This window comes from Vipera ursinii, assembly GCF_947247035.1.
Source record: "Vipera ursinii genome assembly, chromosome: 1".
NCBI classification, from domain to species: Eukaryota; Metazoa; Chordata; class Lepidosauria; order Squamata; family Viperidae; genus Vipera; species Vipera ursinii.
This window is the reverse complement of record NC_139512.1, coordinates 174,273,324-174,292,292: the sequence shown is the minus strand read 5'-3', so window position 1 is coordinate 174,292,292 and position 18,969 is coordinate 174,273,324. Positions and strand designations below refer to the sequence as shown.

The 18,969-nt window shown below is 37.4% G+C and overlaps 1 protein-coding gene across 1 annotated transcript in view; it reads left to right on the top strand.

Moving 5' to 3' along the window:
- SATB2 (SATB homeobox 2) overlaps nucleotides 1–18,969 on the top strand; it is a gene marked incomplete at its 3' end in the record, with an annotated part of 136,010 nt that overhangs the window by 102,624 nt on the left and 14,417 nt on the right. Inside the window, exon 10 of the mRNA XM_083368134.1 lies at nucleotides 2,043–2,240. Coding sequence (XP_083224260.1) covers nucleotides 2,043–2,240 — 198 coding nt within the window. The remainder of the gene's footprint in view (nucleotides 1–2,042; nucleotides 2,241–18,969) is intronic.

Sequence of the window (18,969 nt, the reverse complement as noted above, 5' to 3'; positions counted from 1 at the left end):
ATTAAAGAGACATGGGATTTTGTGTGAGGAGAAGAGAATGTGGGAGTCGACCATCACCTGATTCTGTGGTTAGCCACGTACCATGTAGAATAGTAAATGCAGATATTTATTCCAAGTAAATGATTAGATATCTTCTTTTCATTTCCCACCACTCCTAGCTATTGCAAGAAAAGATCAGGTCTGCACAACTGTGGCCTCTCACTTGTAAAAACAAGGCAGTGTTGTGTTACAGATTAGTTTATAAATCCCCCGTGGCTTCACAGTTCAGTGCCTACAGCTGCTGCAGATGGGCCTGGCTTTTTGTCTCCTCACTGTGCTGCAGCCGGCAGTTGAAGGAGAAAATGGAATGATCAGGTTATTAACATGTAGGCCGTGAGGAAGAGGCTGCACAATGAGAACAGCTGGTATGGCTGTCTTGGCTGATGCAGCGGAGATAATCAAATCTTGCTTTTCTTTCTTTTTTTGGGGGGGGAGATAAAGGCAGAAGATGCAGTGGAGAGTTAGGCAAATAATCACATGATATTATGCAGTTGTTAGCATTACAATGAAAAATATAAAAAAACTAATACAAACTTAAAAACTAAAAGAAGAGATAGAAAGTACAGGGAAAATAGAAGTAAAATAGAAAAGAAAGAAAAAATAAATATATATTAAAGAAAAAGAAATGTATAAAGAAGTGGCCTCTCTCTTTATCACAATGAGTATAAACAATTTTAGTAACTTATCACATTGTCTTAAAATACAACAAATGATCTCTTTCTTTCCTTATCTCAGATCTTATCTATAAACAAATCCTTGATGTCTCCTTGCTCAGACCTGGTCATCAAAATATCCATTAATTGTTATCAGAGATATCAACATATATATTTTAACTTTGATCAAATAAACAACCTTTATAGTCCTTCCTTTTATTACATTGGCCTATTTTCTAGATCATGTGTGTCAAACTCGCTGCATCACGTGACATGTCATGATGTATCGTGACTTTTTTCACATTGCCCGAGCTGGGGTGGCATGGCCTCTGCATGATGCAACCGGCCCATGGCTGGCAGTTTGACACCCCTGTTCTAGATCAATTGCAGGCTGTAGTGATCCTGTGACTGGCACCATGAGTCAACATCACATTTTAAAATATTTGAAGCTGGAGCTTGTATGGGTTCCATGTTGTTTTACGCTATTGCTAAAATGCTAGGTGACTTCTGTGTCTCACCCTTGTGCCCTGCTAACTTGTCACATTTCTTTAATTCATTTAAGCTATTTTTATCCCAGGTTTTAGCATGTCTGGATATCATGATTGGGTATATTTACTGTATATTTCAGAGTGGGGAGGGAACTTAAAAGCAAGAGATTTGGTAAGTGAGGCTGGAAGGATGGAGCTGGAGGAAGTTTGAAGCTGAAGGGAAGTTTTCTTCTCTATGGAAAACCTTCATCTGTCAGAGACAGATGACAGCCCATAAACATACTGTAATGTTAAAAGAAGATATATTATTGTGAATGTGAACAAAAAAATATGTAAAGAGCCCTAACAATAAGGTATATCTGTGGCACTGGACACCTGGCAATTAGCAAAATGATATACTTTTTGTTTTTGCCCCCACTCCCATTGTTCAAAGTCTTCCTACCTTGGTTCCAAATTCTGTTACGTTAGCACATATCTTTTCTTTCATAATTTCTGTAAAAAATATGAGACTAATTTCCCCTTCTCCCATCTCAGAACACTAAAATTACTTACCTACATTGTAGTAAACTATCTGAAAAAAGCTGTTTTTCAGTAGCACTCAAGGTTATTTTTATTTTTATTTTTATTGCATTTATATCCCACCCTTCTCCGAAGACTCAGGGCGGCTTACAAGCTTAGCAGTAGCCTTCATTCCGTGTATATGCCTGCTTATTAGGGCTTTCACACACACCCCAAGCGGCATTATTACAAAGTCAGCTTAATTGCCCCCAACAATCTGGGTCCTAGGTTGCTATTGAACTACTATATTACTGCTTAACAGTCTGTGTGTATTGATGTATTTATTTATTTATTTACTTTGAAGGGTTGGCTGTGTGAGCTGTTGCGTTGGAAAGAAAACCCAAGCCCTGAAAATCGAACACTTTGGGAAAATTTGTGCACCATTCGGCGATTTCTGAATCTTCCCCAACATGAGAGGGATCTCATCTATGAAGAAGAATCTCGGCATCATCACAGCGAACGTATGCAGCATGTTGTCCAACTTACTCCTGAGCCTGTACAGGTCAGTGCTTTGGTTATCCAATTTAAATTATTTTTTTGCTCTATTTTATGTATTTCAATTGATTTCTATTCCATCTGTCACCTGGGAGCTCAAGATAATCAACGTAATATTCTTTTCTTCAGTTTTCCCCATCAACAACAAGTGTAATTTAATCTAATGATGTAGATAGAACTAAAGGAGGTGATTGGCCTGAAATTATTCAGTAGGTTTTCATAGCTGAGACTGGATCTAAGCTTGAATTTATCTTTTTTAGTCTAACTTTCTATCTGATGCATCATATTCCACACTACATTTTGAAATAATTAAGTTATTATAATAAATAATGTGAGAAAGAACCCTAAAAATGATAAAAATATAATAAAATCAGAAATATTTTTAAAACCAGAGAAAGTCTTCCCTTATCCCATATTTAATTTCACTTATTACAAATTGTATACCAATTTTAGTTTAGAGAAAAATCAGCCTTCAATGTATGTAGGTTCCAATTGTAGCTGAAGCCATGTTTAGAGCTAGAGTTGGTTTAGCAGCTGAACTAGATAATTTAGTCCACTTGGAAATCTCTTTAAATGCATGACATTTCTGCATTTTGTCATGGTTTCTTGTGTTGCTTTTGCAAAATGATATTATTGTATTTGTTAGCCAGAGTTTTGAATGAATAACTTTTTATTGATTGATTGTTTGATGAAACATGAAGAAAAGGATCTAGAATGAATTTGTAGAAACTTGGACATTCTCCAGCAACCTTTTTTATATAATGGTATACTTGCATTAATCAATATGTACTGACTTTAAATATTGTAACTGGTCCATATATATTGAAAGGGTTGAATTGATATCTATATATTGTTCAATAAAATATGTCTCTCATCCTTTTTCTAATGTAATATTTTGTAACTAGTATTCTTAAAGGAATTCATTAAGCAACACATACATAAGACTATATAGATGCATGTTTCTGCTATCTGTCTGTCTATCTATCTATCTATCTATCTATCTATCTATCTATCTATCTATCTATCTATCTATCTATCTCTATCATCTATCTGCAACAATAAATTAAAATATAGATGTAACCATGATATCTAGACTGTAATTGCACTGCAGCATAAATAACAGCTGTCAAGCATGATCTTACACCTTCCATTATCTTATTTGGAGATGGTACGCAAGGTTGTTAATAACTGTTTGCATAATGATATCTTAAAATAATAAAAATAAAATGCCTGATTTGAAAGTGAGTTAATAATCTTATCCTTGCCTCATTTACAACTGAATCCTAATTCCATTTTTCAATTGCATTTTCAGTGAATGATAAATTACATTTAGTACATTAAATGGAAAGAGATATATATATTAAATATAATTAAATTTTATTAGCTTAACCAAAATTAACAATAAAATATTTAATGTGAAGATATTTGGATTAGCCAAATATTTATTAGTCCCATTATTAATTTGTATATTCTAAAGTAAATGCGATAAATTATTCCAACTTGCATGAAAAAGATAGAAATGTTGAAATAAATATATAGTTTTTTATCATAGAAATATGTGGTTTTCAAACTTTTTCAAACTGTCCAACCTCTTTAGTTAAAAACATCCTGGACCCTCTGATTAAAAGGCAAAACTCTAGTGACTCTAGTGATTATATTCAAGTGAATTTGTTTTTTTAACCCTCTGCTTACACAAAACCCCATCACAATCTCAAGAATCCTAGGGTTCCTCAGAACACATTTTTTAAAATCCTGATATGAATAACGTGGTGTGGTGGTGAAGGTGCTGACCTAGAAACAAGGAGACTCTTGAGTCTAGGCCTCCCTTAGGAATAAAAGTTGAGTGACCTTGGGCCAGTCACTCCTTCTGAGCCCAATCCACTTCACAGGGTGGTTGTTGTGGGAAAGAATGGAGACGAGCACTAAATATGTTCCAAGTCTTGAGCTATATATTGAAAGAGTTGGATAAAAATCTGTCCTCATTAACCAACAACAATTGGGATTGTCAATTCCATTGTTAAGTGATGTGATTATAAAATGAAAACTCATATGACCATGTCTGATTTATGATGGTGGTTCTGACTGTGATTGTTAAGTGAGTTACTGTGGTTTATTAAGCACAATGTCACATAACTGCGACACAACTGACTTTGCCGATGGAAATCTGGCTGGGAAGCTCTCAGATAGTGATGATGTGACTTCAGGAGATTGCAATGCAGTGTAATGACAGCGGAATAGAATCAAGATCATGGGAAGTGTTAGTACCCCTTTACAGTGCCTTGGTAAGACCACACTTGGAATATTGCATTCAGTTTGGGTCGCTATGATATAAAAAAGATGTTAAGACTTTAGCAAGAAGAGCAACGAAGATGATTAGGGGACAGGACATATGAGTGGACATAAGCTAAAACATATGAAGAATGGTTGCAGGAATTGGGTATGTTTACTTTAATGAAAAGAAGAACTAGGGGTGATATAATAGCAGTGTTCCAATATCTAAGGGACTGCCACAAAGAAGAGGGGATCAATCTATTCTCCAAAGCACCCGAGGACAGAACAAGGAGCAATGGGTGAAAAACCAATCAAGGAAAGAAGCAACCTAAAACTAAGGTGAAATTTCCTGACAGAACAATTACAATGGAACAATTTGCCTCCAAAAGTTGTGGGTGCTCCATCACTGGAGGTTTTTAAGAAAAGATTGGATAATCATTAGTCTGAGATGATACGGGGCACAGGTGTCAAACTCGTCACGTCACGTGTCACGATGTATCGTGACTTTTTTCACATTGCTGGAGCAGGAGTGGACGTGGCCTCTGCATGATGCAACCAGCCCACGGGCCGGCAGTTTGACACCCCTGGTATAGGGTTTCCTGCTTGAGCAGGGGGTTGGACTAGAAGATCTCGAAGATCCCTTCCATTTCTGTTATTCTGTTATGTTCTTGACTTAGCATGCCAGTTACGATTATGTGACATGGGGACACTGCAACAGCCACAACTTCAAATAGTTGCTGAACAAATGGTCAGTCAGCAAGGATTGCCTGTACACACATGAGCGTGTGCACATTCACTCTCACACTAATACATACAGTACTGTACTGCCCCAAAAGCCATTAAGAAAGAGAGAAGGGAATGCTCTGCCCAGAGTCACTTGCTTGTGACACGAGCGACTATATGAATTAGATAAGTATGTTGGGACTTGGTGAATCAGCCTTTGATTATTGAGTGTTGGTATGATTAAACCAGATACATTTTATAGTGAAATGGCTATTTTGAAAAAATCATGAACTTCAGTTCCATTTTTTGTTAAACCATCAACCTGAATGTCCTAGGAAGGGGAGAAAAAGCTATGTGGCATGCAGCCCTATTTTGTGGATTCTTATTTACAAATTATAGTCCTAACATTCAGTGGCCAAATAGCAAATTATGATAGTTTCATTTTTCTATGTAAAAGAAAATGAAATAGCTTTGTTAAGCTTTTAATCTTTCCCAAACCTTGCAAAAATATAGAAAAGTGGCTGAATGTTTTTGCCTTCTCCCCCAGTAATCACATTGAATTACTGCTATGATCATTAGCATTAAAAAAATAATTGAAAGGATACAACCTCCTCCCATCATAAGAATATTTACCACAATTTTGTTGTATATTAATTTATTTCAAGTTTAATAACACAAAAAAGGAAATAACTTGTTCTAAATGCATTATCATTATCTACCTGCTTTTTAAACTTTTTATTTTAAGAAAAGAAAGTTAATTCTATGCATAAATTGGCCAAATAAAGCAGTGGAAGTGAGAAATTTTTCTGCAAAATTGGAGTTTCTAGTGATGTCTCTTATTTCCTTGTATAATACTATTTTAAATGAGGAAATAGAGACATTGATAGAAACTCCAATTTTGCAGAAAAATTTCTCAGCAATACTTTATATTGGAAATTAATAGAAAATATTAGGGCATATACATAGAGAATAGAATGAAAAAACCCCAGAAGATACCATTGACCATGAGTCATAGCTATTTCCGTTTCAAAATGTATTAGTATAAAACCTTAAGATGCGGGGAATGTCAAATGCAATCAGATAATGTAATATAACAAAATCCGTTTAAAGATGAAAGTGAATTGAACAATTTTTGTAGCATACTGAATACATGGTAGACTTTTGCTAAAGAATGCAAATATTTTAAATAATGTAATAATTATATTGGTTGCCTGCAAAGTACAATACAATATTGTTTGACTCAGGAAAACTGTATTGACAATCTTGAGTGATGTTAGCTAATACTGTACGTGCGTCTCTCTGTAATGTGGTAGAATCTATTTGCACAATACGCAATATGAATTTGAGTGGATATGCTGAGTCATTAAATATGTCCTGAACCAAACATCCTCTATATGTCTCACAGCCTCATTATACTTATTCTCTTGCATCACAACATTTTGTTGATAGTCTCTTCTGAAACAAAATTTTCATTGATTAGTATTTTAATCCATTGGTCAGTGCAACCCTATGTCTCTTTTTAAAATTCTGTTAATCAATTAGAAGAGCAACAAATACTGCTAAAATTGCATGTACAATTTTCTTAACAAAGTAGTAAGATAATCTCTTTGATAATGTCATTCTCAGAAATTTGAAATATTTGATTTTGCAATAATTGTTCTAAATTCTCCAGTTGTTATGCCAGAAAGTTTATTTTAGAAACTTTTTAAAAAATAGAAATGTCCTGCTACATCAGTGGATTGCATTTCTGATCCATATCTATACTTTACTTTGTTCTTTTAAAATTATTCCATGATGAATAACAATAATACAAAAACCTCAGCAACATGATGGTAATAAAAATAAATAAAATCAGTAAAATAATTGCAGAGAGAGAAAAATAATTAGAGTGACATATGCACATTTCAAATAATGAAGCAATGATTATGTTTGCATGAGAATGCGTATCAGTGTCCATGTCTGTTAGCACTGCATTCTCTTAATAGGATATGCATTCATATGCCCTATGCCAACCAAAATTATCTCGGTCATGCACAGTTAACTTCCAGAACTCCTCCAAAAGAACAGAGGAGTTCTAGATTTAAATCTAGACTTAAATCTGATTTCAGGACTGAGTTTGTGAGTGAGACAACTTTTTTTATCAGCAATTTATTGATTTCTTACATATTATTTAATATTTACATGAAACTACTGAGAAAAGATAATCTAGGGTTTGGGACTTTTCTTACCAATATACATTTGAGAGGTAACTTGATCTCACTTATTACAAAGATAGATAATAATCTTCTGAATCTGCCTGAAGGCAATACCGGGCTGGATGAGGGCTAATAAATTGAGAAATCAGGCAAAATCCTGATTTCCCAGGAGTCAGATTCTGGAATTACAATTCTAACTGTTTGGGATGAACTAACTCTTCCCCTCTGAGAAACTGAATAAGTTGGCACTCATTTTACTCCTTTTTCCTTAGCGGTAGCTAATAGTGCTACCTTCATTGGTGTCCTCTGCTGTTGTTCCTTAGGAGGTCAACCTGGCCATAGTGGCACATGTATTAGCTATGATTAGTTTGGAGTACTGCAGTGTATTATGTTTGACATCACTTTTGCAAAGTTTTCAGAAACTGAAACATCCAAATTAGTCCAAACTGGCAACAGCACATTGTATGTGCCCTGCAAGACGTACATTGGTTACCAACTTGCTTCAAGATACAATTCAACCCAACCATGGAATTATCCCCACACAATGATTGGGCTGGGGGATACCCAGTAACATTAGTAACTTTAAGAGGTTCCACCAGCAAGAGTGGAAGTAAACTCACCTATTCTGGTAAGTCAGAAGGGAAGACTGAAGCTAGGTATTTATCTTCAGTATAATGAAAGACAGAACTCTGCAGGTATGAAAAAAGCCAATTCTTGTATGAAAAGGAACTCCAAATCAAATCCAAATGTTGCACCATTTACGTATTGTTGCCAGGAAATAATCCTGGTGGTGCAGTGGTTAAACTGCAGTATTGCAGGCAAACACTGCCAGCAGCCTGGAGTTTGATCCTGACTGAGTTCAAGGTTCACTCAGCCTTCCATCCTTCTGAGGTCATTAAAATGAGGACCCAGATTCTAGGGGGCAATATGCAAATGCTTACATTGTAAACTGCCCAGAGAGTGCTGTAAAGCACTATGAGGCGGGGCGGTACATAATCCTAAAAGCTATTGTTATTGCTAAAACTGTCTGGACATGGCTGAAGCTTTTACACAAGTGCCAAATAAGGAGATTCATAGGTTAGAAAGTGCCCCAACTAGTTACTGGGAAAGATTTTTCAGCTTTCATGAATACATCTGGAAGTGATGATGTGGCCAGACAAAATCCGCAAGGAAGTCTGAACTTCTCTTTCAAGGACATATAGTCAGAAGGAACAGATTCAGTGTACTTACATGAAACATAACCTGAGGCATTGTGAAAATTGACATGGAAAAAATATTCCCAAATTTTCAAGGAAGAAAAGGCCTGAGTAGTTTTCAGGCAAGCTATGTTGGCCAAAGAAAGTGAGAAGATTAAAGCCGTTGGGCAACAAAGAAGATGCAAGATGAATAAACAGAGAGACTTCCTGTGCTAGGCAAGAAAGGCAAAGAACGATGTCACTATTTCTAAAAGAACTGAAAAATGAAAAACACTACAGTTTATAGAATAGGGAAAAAGAAAGAGATGCATGTATTCTCCTCGTCTGTTGAACTTATATAGCAAATATATTTTAAGACTGTAAGAGATAAGCTGGAATCAGAATACCAATAATTGGAGATATCCAGATGAAATCAAATCAAAAGTAAAGACTTAAGATTATGATCATACAACTGGAAAGTTAAAAACAATCTGTTATACAGTATTTAATGTTTATGTTGCTTAACGTCAGTATGCTTATTGAATGTAACAGCTGATCACAAAATATTGCAAATGGTCAATATTTGTTTTCCTGAATTAAAAAAAAAACATAAAAAAGTTCTTTTTTGTTTTTTTGGATTCCACAATGAAAATGATCAGTTGCTGAAGAGAAATAAAAAAGAGATTATCCCTAAGGAGGAAGGCAATTACAAAATTACAAAGAATATTTCTATGACAAAAAAGGATAATTGTAATTGAAACAATTGGTTTTCTCTCTTTGTGAGATTTGGTTCTGGGGCGCAGTTGGGTTTGCTGCTGACGTACATTTCGCCTAGTCGTACAGCGGCAGCCCTGCCCGAGCTGCTTGATATCCTCTCAGGGTTGGTGGTTGAGTTTCCCAAACTTATAGTTTTGGGAGACTTCAATCTACCATCCCTGGGAGGCTCATCTGAGCTAGCTCGGGAGTTCATGGCTTCCATGACGGCCATGGACCTGACGCAAGTAATTTCTGAACCAACTCATGAGGGAGGCCACACTCTTGACCTGATTTTTTTATCTAGACGGTGGTTGGATGATCTTGGTGGGGGCTCTCCATTTATTATGCCCCTGTCATGGACCGATCATCATCTCCTGCGGATGGTCTTCCGTTTTGCCACCCCCCGCCGTGGGGATACGGAACCAATTAGATGGTACCGCCCCAGACGCTTAATGGATCCTGACAGATTCCAAGCGGCGCTGGGGTCCCCACCTGCCTCCATTGCTCACAGCTCGGCGGATGCCTTAGTGGAAACCTGGGAAAGGGCAGCCACTGAGGCACTTGACCGGGTTGTACCCTTGCGGCCCCTGACCCGGCGCAGATCCCAGCGAGCTCCATGGTTCTCCGCGGAGCTCCGGGAGATGAAGCGTTGGAAACGGGGCCTAGAGAGCTGTTGGAGGTCGAGCCGATCCGAACCCGACCGGTTGCGGTTAAGAACCTATATTAGGTCTTATCTCGCAGCGATGAGGGTGGCGAGGTGTAATTACTTCTCTACCCTCATTGCGTCCGCAGATAATCGCCCGGCCGCCCTGTTTAGGGTGACTCGCTCACTTCTTAATCAGGAGGTGAGGGAGGATCCCTTGCAGGGTCGTGCCGAGGAATTTAGTCAACATCTGTCGGATAAAATCGCTCGGATTCGGACCGGTTTGGACTCCAGCTGGGCAGAGTCAGGCGATCAGGACACGGACGGTCTTGTCAATGTTATCTGGGAAGAGTTTGATTCTGTGACCCCTGATGAAGTGGACAGGATTATGGGGAGGCTGAGCTCCTCCACATGTTTGTTGGACCCGTGCCCTTCCTGGCTGGTTTATGCAGCTAGGGAGAGGACACGAGGCTGGCTCCTGGCGGTTATATCTGCTTCTTTGAGTGAGGGTTATTTCCCCACCGTCTTGAAGGAGGCGGTGGTGAGACCTCTCCTCAAGAAGCCTGCCTTGGACCCAGCTGTATTGAACAACTTTCGTCCGGTCTCCAACCTTCGCTTTCTTGCGAAGGTTGTTGAGAGTGTGGTGGCGCATCAGCTCCCTCTGGTCCTGGATGAAGCGGATTATCTGGACCCCTACCAATCGGGTTTCAGGCCCGGGTACAGCACGGAGACGGCATTGGTCGCTCTGGTGAATGATCTCTGGAGGGCTCGGGACAGGGGATATTCCTCTGTCCTAGTCCTATTAGACCTCTCGGCGGCTTTCGATACCATCGACCATGGTATCTTGCTGCGGCGTCTCAGGGGATTGGGAGTGGGAGGCACGGTTCTTCGGTGGTTCTCCTCCTATCTCCTGGGACGTTCGCAGTCGGTGTTGGCAGGGGGGCAGAGATCGACCCCGAGGTCTCTCGCTTGTGGAGTTCCTCAGGGGTCGGTTCTCTCGCCTCTCCTGTTCAACATCTACATGAAACCGCTGGGTGAGATCATTCGTGGTTTTGGAGTTGGGTATCATCAATATGCCGATGATACCCAACTTTTCTTTTCGACCCCAAACCACCCCAGTGATGCCCTCGCTGTGATGTCCCGTTGCCTGGAGGCGGTTCGGGTCTGGATGGGGAGGAACAGACTTCAGCTCAACCCTGACAAGACTGAGTGGCTGTGCATTCCGGCATCCCGGGACATTCAAAATGTTCCACCTCTTTCTATGGGGGGTGAGCTCTTACCCCCCGTGGATAGGGCTCGCAACTTGGGAGTCCTCCTAGATTCACGGCTTACCCTAGAAGATCATGTAGTGGCCGTGACTAGGGGGGCTTTTGCCCAGGTTCGCCTGGTGCGCCAGTTGCGGCCCTATCTGGACCGGGATGCCCTGTGCACGGTCACTCATGCGCTCGTGACCTCTCGCCTTGACTACTGTAATGCTCTCTACATGGGGCTTCCCTTGAAGACCACTCGGAGGCTCCAACTGGTACAGAATGCGGCCGCGAGAGTTGTCTTGGGAGTTTCCCGGTACTCCCATGTTACACCTTTGCTCCGCGAGCTGCATTGGTTACCAGTTGTCTTCCGGGTGAGGTTCAAGGTCTTAGTTATGATCTTTAAGTCCCTACATGGCATGGGTCCGGGGTACCTCGGGGACCACCTGCTGCCGGCTTCAACTCCCCTCCGCCCTGTGCGTTCCCACAGAGAGGGCCTCCTCAGGGTGCCTCCGGTCAGGGAATGCCGACTGGCGGCCCCCAGGGGGAGAGCCTTCTCTGTGGGTGCCCCGGCTTTGTGGAACCAACTGCCGGTGGAGCTCCGGACGGCATCGGACCTCCGAACTTTCCGTCGTGGTCTGAAGACCCATTTGTTTGAATTGGCCGGTCTGGCCTGATGGGGGAGTTGGGTTTTAAATTGTCTTTTTAGATTGTATTATTGTTTTTAATTGGGCACTGATTTAATCTTTGTTTTAACTTTTGTATAGTATTGTATTTTTATTTATATGCCCTGTGAACCGCCCTGAGTCCCCAGGGAGAAGGGCGGTATATAAATTAAATAAAACATAAACATAAACAAATCCATTATGAAGCTAAGTAACATCAGCAATATCAGCAGCCCATGGAGAAGTAGCGTTTACTGGGTGTTTATATGTGGTAGCTTGCCTAGTAGCCTTGATTGGGGTATATTTTCTTTCTTGATTGCTTTCTGAGTGGAGGATTGTTTCTTCATCGGTCTTGTTTATATGGTGTTCATTCCTCCTTATCTGCATTTTGCTTAATAGGTGTTTGATGAAGAATGATGTGATTAGTTTTGTTGCCTCTTGCTTCCATGCGAAAGAGAGGTCAAAGAAAAGTTCTATCTAATCTCAAGTACAGAAGTTCACTGGGTAACTCTGGACAATCATTCTCTGTCAAACCCCATCTATGCCACAGGATTGTTATTGTGAGGAAAAATAGGAGGAAAATATGAATGAGGGGCTTTGAATAAAAGGTGGGATATGAATTTAACAAAAAAGATAAGTAATAAATGTTCAACTTAACTTTCCTCCCAGGAGCTTTGTGAGGATAAAGTATAGTCATTCCAATGTCTTTTACCTCTTTGAATGGTTTAGGTGATATCTCAAAGCTTAAAGAATTTGGCTTACATTATTTCAATCTTCTAGAAATGTATGGTTTATGTGTGATAGGTTTAGACATGGGTGCAAAATATTTTAATTAGCCTATGAGAAGGGATGTGAGGGAAACAGTGGAAAGGTCTTGCCATGTCAGCATGTATAATATGTATTAGTTTGCAAATAGATTTTTAGAGAGAAGAAAGATTTCTGACATACTCAGATGAGTCTGTATGATCCAAAGTAAATCATCTACAATTTAGCCGCAAATACATTCATTTCTTTCTTTTCAAATGAATTAATACATTGTGTAAATGCCTAAGCTTCCAGGTATATCATGCAACGAACCCAGTGTCTTTAAATAAAATATTTAAATTCATGATGTTAATATTTTCCAAGCTACACAAATTTGCTCTTGAGAACCAAAGCATTACAGAAATCCCAGCATGCTCTGTTTGTGTTACAATTTATAAAACAGTTTTAGAATACACAGCGCAGGAAACTATTACATAGTTAGAACCTGGGGGGAGGGGGGAAGGGAACTAGGCAACAGAATAAATTGCTAATTAAAGGCAGAGCTGACAGTTATACATTTAGCTTAATATTGTCTAATATTTTCCAGTGTGTATGACTCATTCTTGAGAGTTAGGGATATACAAATATCCTCTTTCTTTAGGAATATCCTGTTATAAGTTCAATGCTGCCTAATCTGACCCCTACCTTTAAAAAAAATCAGATGCCTTTTCAAATACTATTAATGTACCTCCCCCCATCATGTCAAATCATTGATTATAGTAGTGTATTTTTTGCCTTTAATGGGCTGACCCAGTTTAAATATTTTGAGAGAGGGTTTATTAGGCCTCAGAGATTTATAGTAATTTTAATGTAGGGGATACATAAAATCAAATATAACTCTCAAACAAAATGATTGTCTTTTTGCTACAATTGAATTGCCAGCTTTTGCAATCTGTAGCTTCACTATAGAGAAATGTGTGCCTATGTATGTGGTTCACATTTCATGAATGTTTGACCACTGTATGTTCAGTAAGTATTAGTTGTGCATTTTAGACAGTAAATAGAAGATTAGAAAATTTGTTCCTACAAGCTTTGCACACATATTGACAAATCCTATAAGCTGCAAATCACAAGTACCCAACGTTTCTATATATTTGACTTTGACACACTCAGTAGAATTTATTATGATAGTTATTACAATTGCAGTAGAAAGCCAGAAATTTATTGTTGAAAAGAAACAACTGTTTCTGCTTAATACAGACACCAATTGTTGCAAATTTTTATTAAGAATATTGAGAGACATCCTTATTTATCTTTCATATTTTTATTATTTCAGAATAAATAATATTCTGAATCCAGAATAAAATATTTCCAGGTAAGAAATAGTTTGTCATTTTTGATATTGTTCCACTTTTTCTGTGATTTCTCATAGAATTCACTTGGAACACAAAGAGTTTTATGATATATTTAAATAAAACTCTGTGAAAGTTTTATGAAATTTTCAGTACTGTGATTTTTCTCCAATTAGTTGAGATTTTGAGTGCAGAAGCTATCATATTAAAGTTTACACCAGATATTATTAACCAGTTCAAATAAAACAGCACTGTTATAAGATTGTCTTTCATGCTGTTCTTTTATTCACTTAGTAAAGTGGTATGTGAATTAAAGACAGAGAAAATAGCAGAAAAAAATTACATTTTCTCTTTTAAGATTCTCCATTACCTCACATGGCCTACTAGTTTTCATCGAACTCTTCCTAGTGGATTGAATATATGTCAAGAGGGTTTACAAATGTTACCTTTCACACCAAAGAGCATTCAAGGAAAATAAATATAGAATTTATTCTTTTGTACTTTTTAGAAATACAGCCCTGAGCATTATGAATTGAGGTATGGATAAGACCACAATTTAATTTTACTATAAAGTATAATAATGTATACTTTAAGAAAAATATATTTAGGCAGGAATATTTTACAGTAAGGGACGTGGTGGCTCAGTGGGTTAGGACGCTGAGCTTGTCGATCAGAAGGTCGGCAGTTTGGCGGGTCGAATCCCGAGTACCGCGTAACAGAGTGAACGCCTGTTATTTGTCCCAGCTTCTGCCAACCTAGCAGTTCAAAAGCACGTAAAAATGCAAGTAGAAAAATAGGTGGGAAGGTAACAGCGTTCCGTGCGCCTTTGGTGTCTAGTCATGCCGGCCACATGACCACGGAGATGTCCTCGGACAAGCGCTGGCTCTTCGGCTTTGAAACAGAGATGAGCACTGACCCCTAGAGTTGGAAACGACTAGCACTGCATGTGCGGGGGAACCTTTACCTTTACCTTTTTATTTTGCAATAAAATAAGTTTGAAATAATGTATTCATGCAAATTTTAAATAAATATTCTGGATGGATACAAAATGGAAAAAATATGAATGAACACATTCTGGAAATCTCTTTCTAGATTTAACATAATTTACCTGTAACTTAATTTGATTTCAGTTTCTCAACATTCATTGTCATTCATTTCTAGAAAACTATTGGAGACAAAAGTTGCACAGAATCAACATGTCCAAACATAAACGAAGTAGCAGGTTTAAGCAAGAAAAGCAAGTATTTGCAAATACTTGAATCCTACTTTATTTTTTGAATGAGTCATAACCGAATGAAAAAAAATAGAGGCTGAATTACATAGCTCTAGTACAGCTTAATCATACATTTTCTGGATGTCCCAGGGTAGATGGGGAAAATCAGACACGCGTAAGGCACAAAGTGGTAATTTTTTTGTGATAAGATGATAATTATTTTATTATCTTACTAATTAAAGGTGTTTTCTGTAAGTGTACATTTTATATTAAATCAGACCTTAATTTTTCTTAATTAGCAGCATGGTTTGAGTGCTTTAATAATTCAATAACATATTGGAATAGTTATTTATAATTGCTAGTGGAACTTTATTGCTTTCTTTTAAAAGTATAAAACAGGAAAAGTGCAATTTTTCCATATTTCTTTTTAATAAAACATGATCTTAAAATGCTAGATCTTTTCAACTGCTATATTTTTATTGAATAACACTATTTTTCTCTCCAATATGTCAGTGGAAAAAACTCCAAACTAATTGGAGTTGTTTCTTAATTGACGTGCACAATAAAAGTTTTTGGAGGAAGAGGGCATTTTACTTTATTTTCTCTTTGACATATGTTATCTTTTGGAAAAATATTCCTTTTCAATAGGATAGCATTCTGCTTTGAATTTAGAATTAATCATGATCCCCCCCCCCAAGATTGCAGTCTAACCTTTCAATTGTCATTCACTGTGTTTTTCAAAAGCATGTATCTAAAATTGTGCATATTTTTTACAGGGAAGGTCTTCATAAATTGGAGCAGAATTGGGCCTTTTGACAATACTCAATATTTCAGCATGTAATCTCATTGGTTATTTTATGTATCTGAGAATGTACGAAAAGAAAAGCCCTCCCCACCCATTATTTCAGTAATTAGCTTCTTAATGCAAGAGAAAAGGACTAAACATTGGTTTGACGTTGCAATCTTCAACCCCTCTGAATCTGTAGAGGGGCCTCCCTACTGAAGTTTCCTGATGTGAAGAAACAAAACTTGTGCACTTATTCATTTTCTATTTCATCACAGATAGAGATTGCATACTACAGTCATGTCTGAACTGGGCTATATGTTATGAGAGAGTTGCTTCTACCAGCTTAGGCTTTTTATGCAGGTAGTATATTAAACATGAAAGCCAGGTTGCGATAGTGGTTAAGACATTATTCTGGAAACCAGGAATTCTAGTCCCATTTCAGGCTCAAAGTGATCTGGGGGACCTTGGGCCAGTCACTCTTTCGCAGCCCTAGGAAGCAGGCAAGGGCAAACCACTTCTGGAAAAAAAATTGCAAAGAAAATTGCAAGGATTTTTCCAGGGAGACTTGGACACAATGGAATGGAAGAAAAAAATAAATAAATGTGTACAGAGCAGAGAATACATTGTTCAATGATAAACTTTGATTGATGAAATACAGGACCAGTATTAATTTATTTGTTCAGAAAGGATAGAATGGCATTTTAGCAGGAGTATTTATACTTTCCCGGTTTGTCTTTTGGCATTGCATAGAATGCCCAGGAAATGTGTGAAATACTAAACATTTCATACTTGGCGTCCCATTGTAGGCATTCTATAAAATGCCTAATTTCACACATTGATGATAACATATACACTATTTTGTATATAAAATCTTGTATTCTATAAAATAATTATAATTGCTTTCATTGTTACATTTTTAATGGCTGCAAGGAGCTGAACAAACCATAGACTTATGTGCTTTTTTCAACTATTAGTGATAAAATGAGCAAGAGCTAAGTTGCAGACTGCACAGAACAAAATTGCTTTCCCCATATATTTTGGTTGCCTATGACTGTGGAATTTCATATAAGGCAGTACAAGTCATTCATTATAAATGTGGAAAGCCATAAAAATAGGGTATATAATCTGAGCTGGAGAAACTACTACTTTTGTTTACTGTAGAATTATAGCTATTCTGTCAGCAGAAAATTATCTAGTTATTTTAGGTAGTGAGTGCTTTTGTAAATATATTGGATAACATTTACCTGCTTCAGATGAGTTCCATTCCAGTTTAGAAGCTGCACCTTTTTCTTGGAAATATCAGAAATAGTCATACTCAATGTGTCCGCTTGTTTCACTTCAAACTGTTGATATTTAGGGGGGGTGCGCGCGTGCGCAAGTGATTATATAAGAATATCAAGTTAAATTTCTTTTATATTTTTTGTGTGTGTGGACACTGTGGATTCCCTCCCGTTCTACTTCTATCAGGCATAATGGTAGTACTGAAATTTAGAACATGTGCCCTTCCATAATTGTTCAGGAAATGCAGGACCTCTTGGCTGATTTTGTCATCTATTTGATAACTGTTGAACTATTTTGTTGCAGTTAATTACTTTAGCCAGTCTTTGATTTTACAATTATGAGCATTTGACAATCGCGAGTTTACAGCAGTTTGAGATAGTAGGATGCTACTTGATTACCCTTGAATGCTCATTAATAATTAAAGAACGTTTACCAGAATAATTATTCATTTGCTTATTTATGTCAATTGTTTATTGAACAACAAATGCCTTTAATTGATTAAAACAATTAAGAGATATTGTAATATTTCCATTTGTTCTTTAAAATATGTTCATGAATAGCTCTCCAACAGATAAGTGCTAAATATTTATTAGTATTTATTTTTTATTTTCACTCATATTTTTCTTAATCCTAGCAGGAAATAATTTTCTGTCATTTTGAAAGTAGAAAATATTTGCCTTCTGGGATTTAAAATGTGTAATACTTGTCAATAAATATAATCAGTTCTGATAACATAACTGATTTCACTTGGCACTGTGACCTAGACTCACTGCTGCTGCGGAAGCATAAATAATAATGGCCCTCCAAAGCCTAGTTCCTGTTTGCTAAATATACTTGGCTAGCTTTGAATTCCTTCGTGCGCAGTCATTAATGCAATTGTCTTTGACAGCATTTAATTAAAATGCTTTTTCTAGTAAATTCATAAATACTTTTCTTTTTATATTTTTTTGAGACACTGAAAGCCAAATATGTGAACATTCCCTTAAATAATTCTCTCTTGTAAATTGTTAATTAAATCTAACTTAGTGTCTGTTTAATGCTGGTGGGAGAAATGAAAAATTAATACCCTGGAGTAAAATCAACTTTTTCTTAGTAAATGTTTATGTTTGATATTGATAACTCTTTATCAAATTAAACGGGCTAATTCCCAGACAGTGAGAGCTAGTTTTCATCTAAGCACCTCTGAATTTAGACAGACAAAAAGGTGGCAGCTGTTGCATGTACTATAGCTCACTTTAAAGGAGAAGAATGTAATTGCGTTGTGTCAGTCTTTAAAAAAAATCCGGAACTGCTTAAAGCTTCTTAGAAGATGGAAATATCACTAAAATAACACTCACACTAAAATCAGTGTGTTTTCTTTCAGGATCCCAGGTACAATTAAATTGTAGCCTTCTTCCCATAGCTTACCTTTTCACATCTGTGGGAACAAGGGGGAAAAGACTGAAAAAAATCCAGAACTGTGTGATATCATGATGCATGCTCATTTTTCTACTGTATATGAATTGTAGCATTCCATGCACTTCCGAACAGCACACAGCTTGCAGTGTGATCCCACAATCCTTTAATCATTCTGATGAAAGCTGCAAGATCCTGTCAATTCAGCTGCTTTTCAGCCAGAGCTTTAGAATCATATTTAAAGATTCACTTCTAAAGTCATAGAAAATTCTATATAAACGATTCTTTT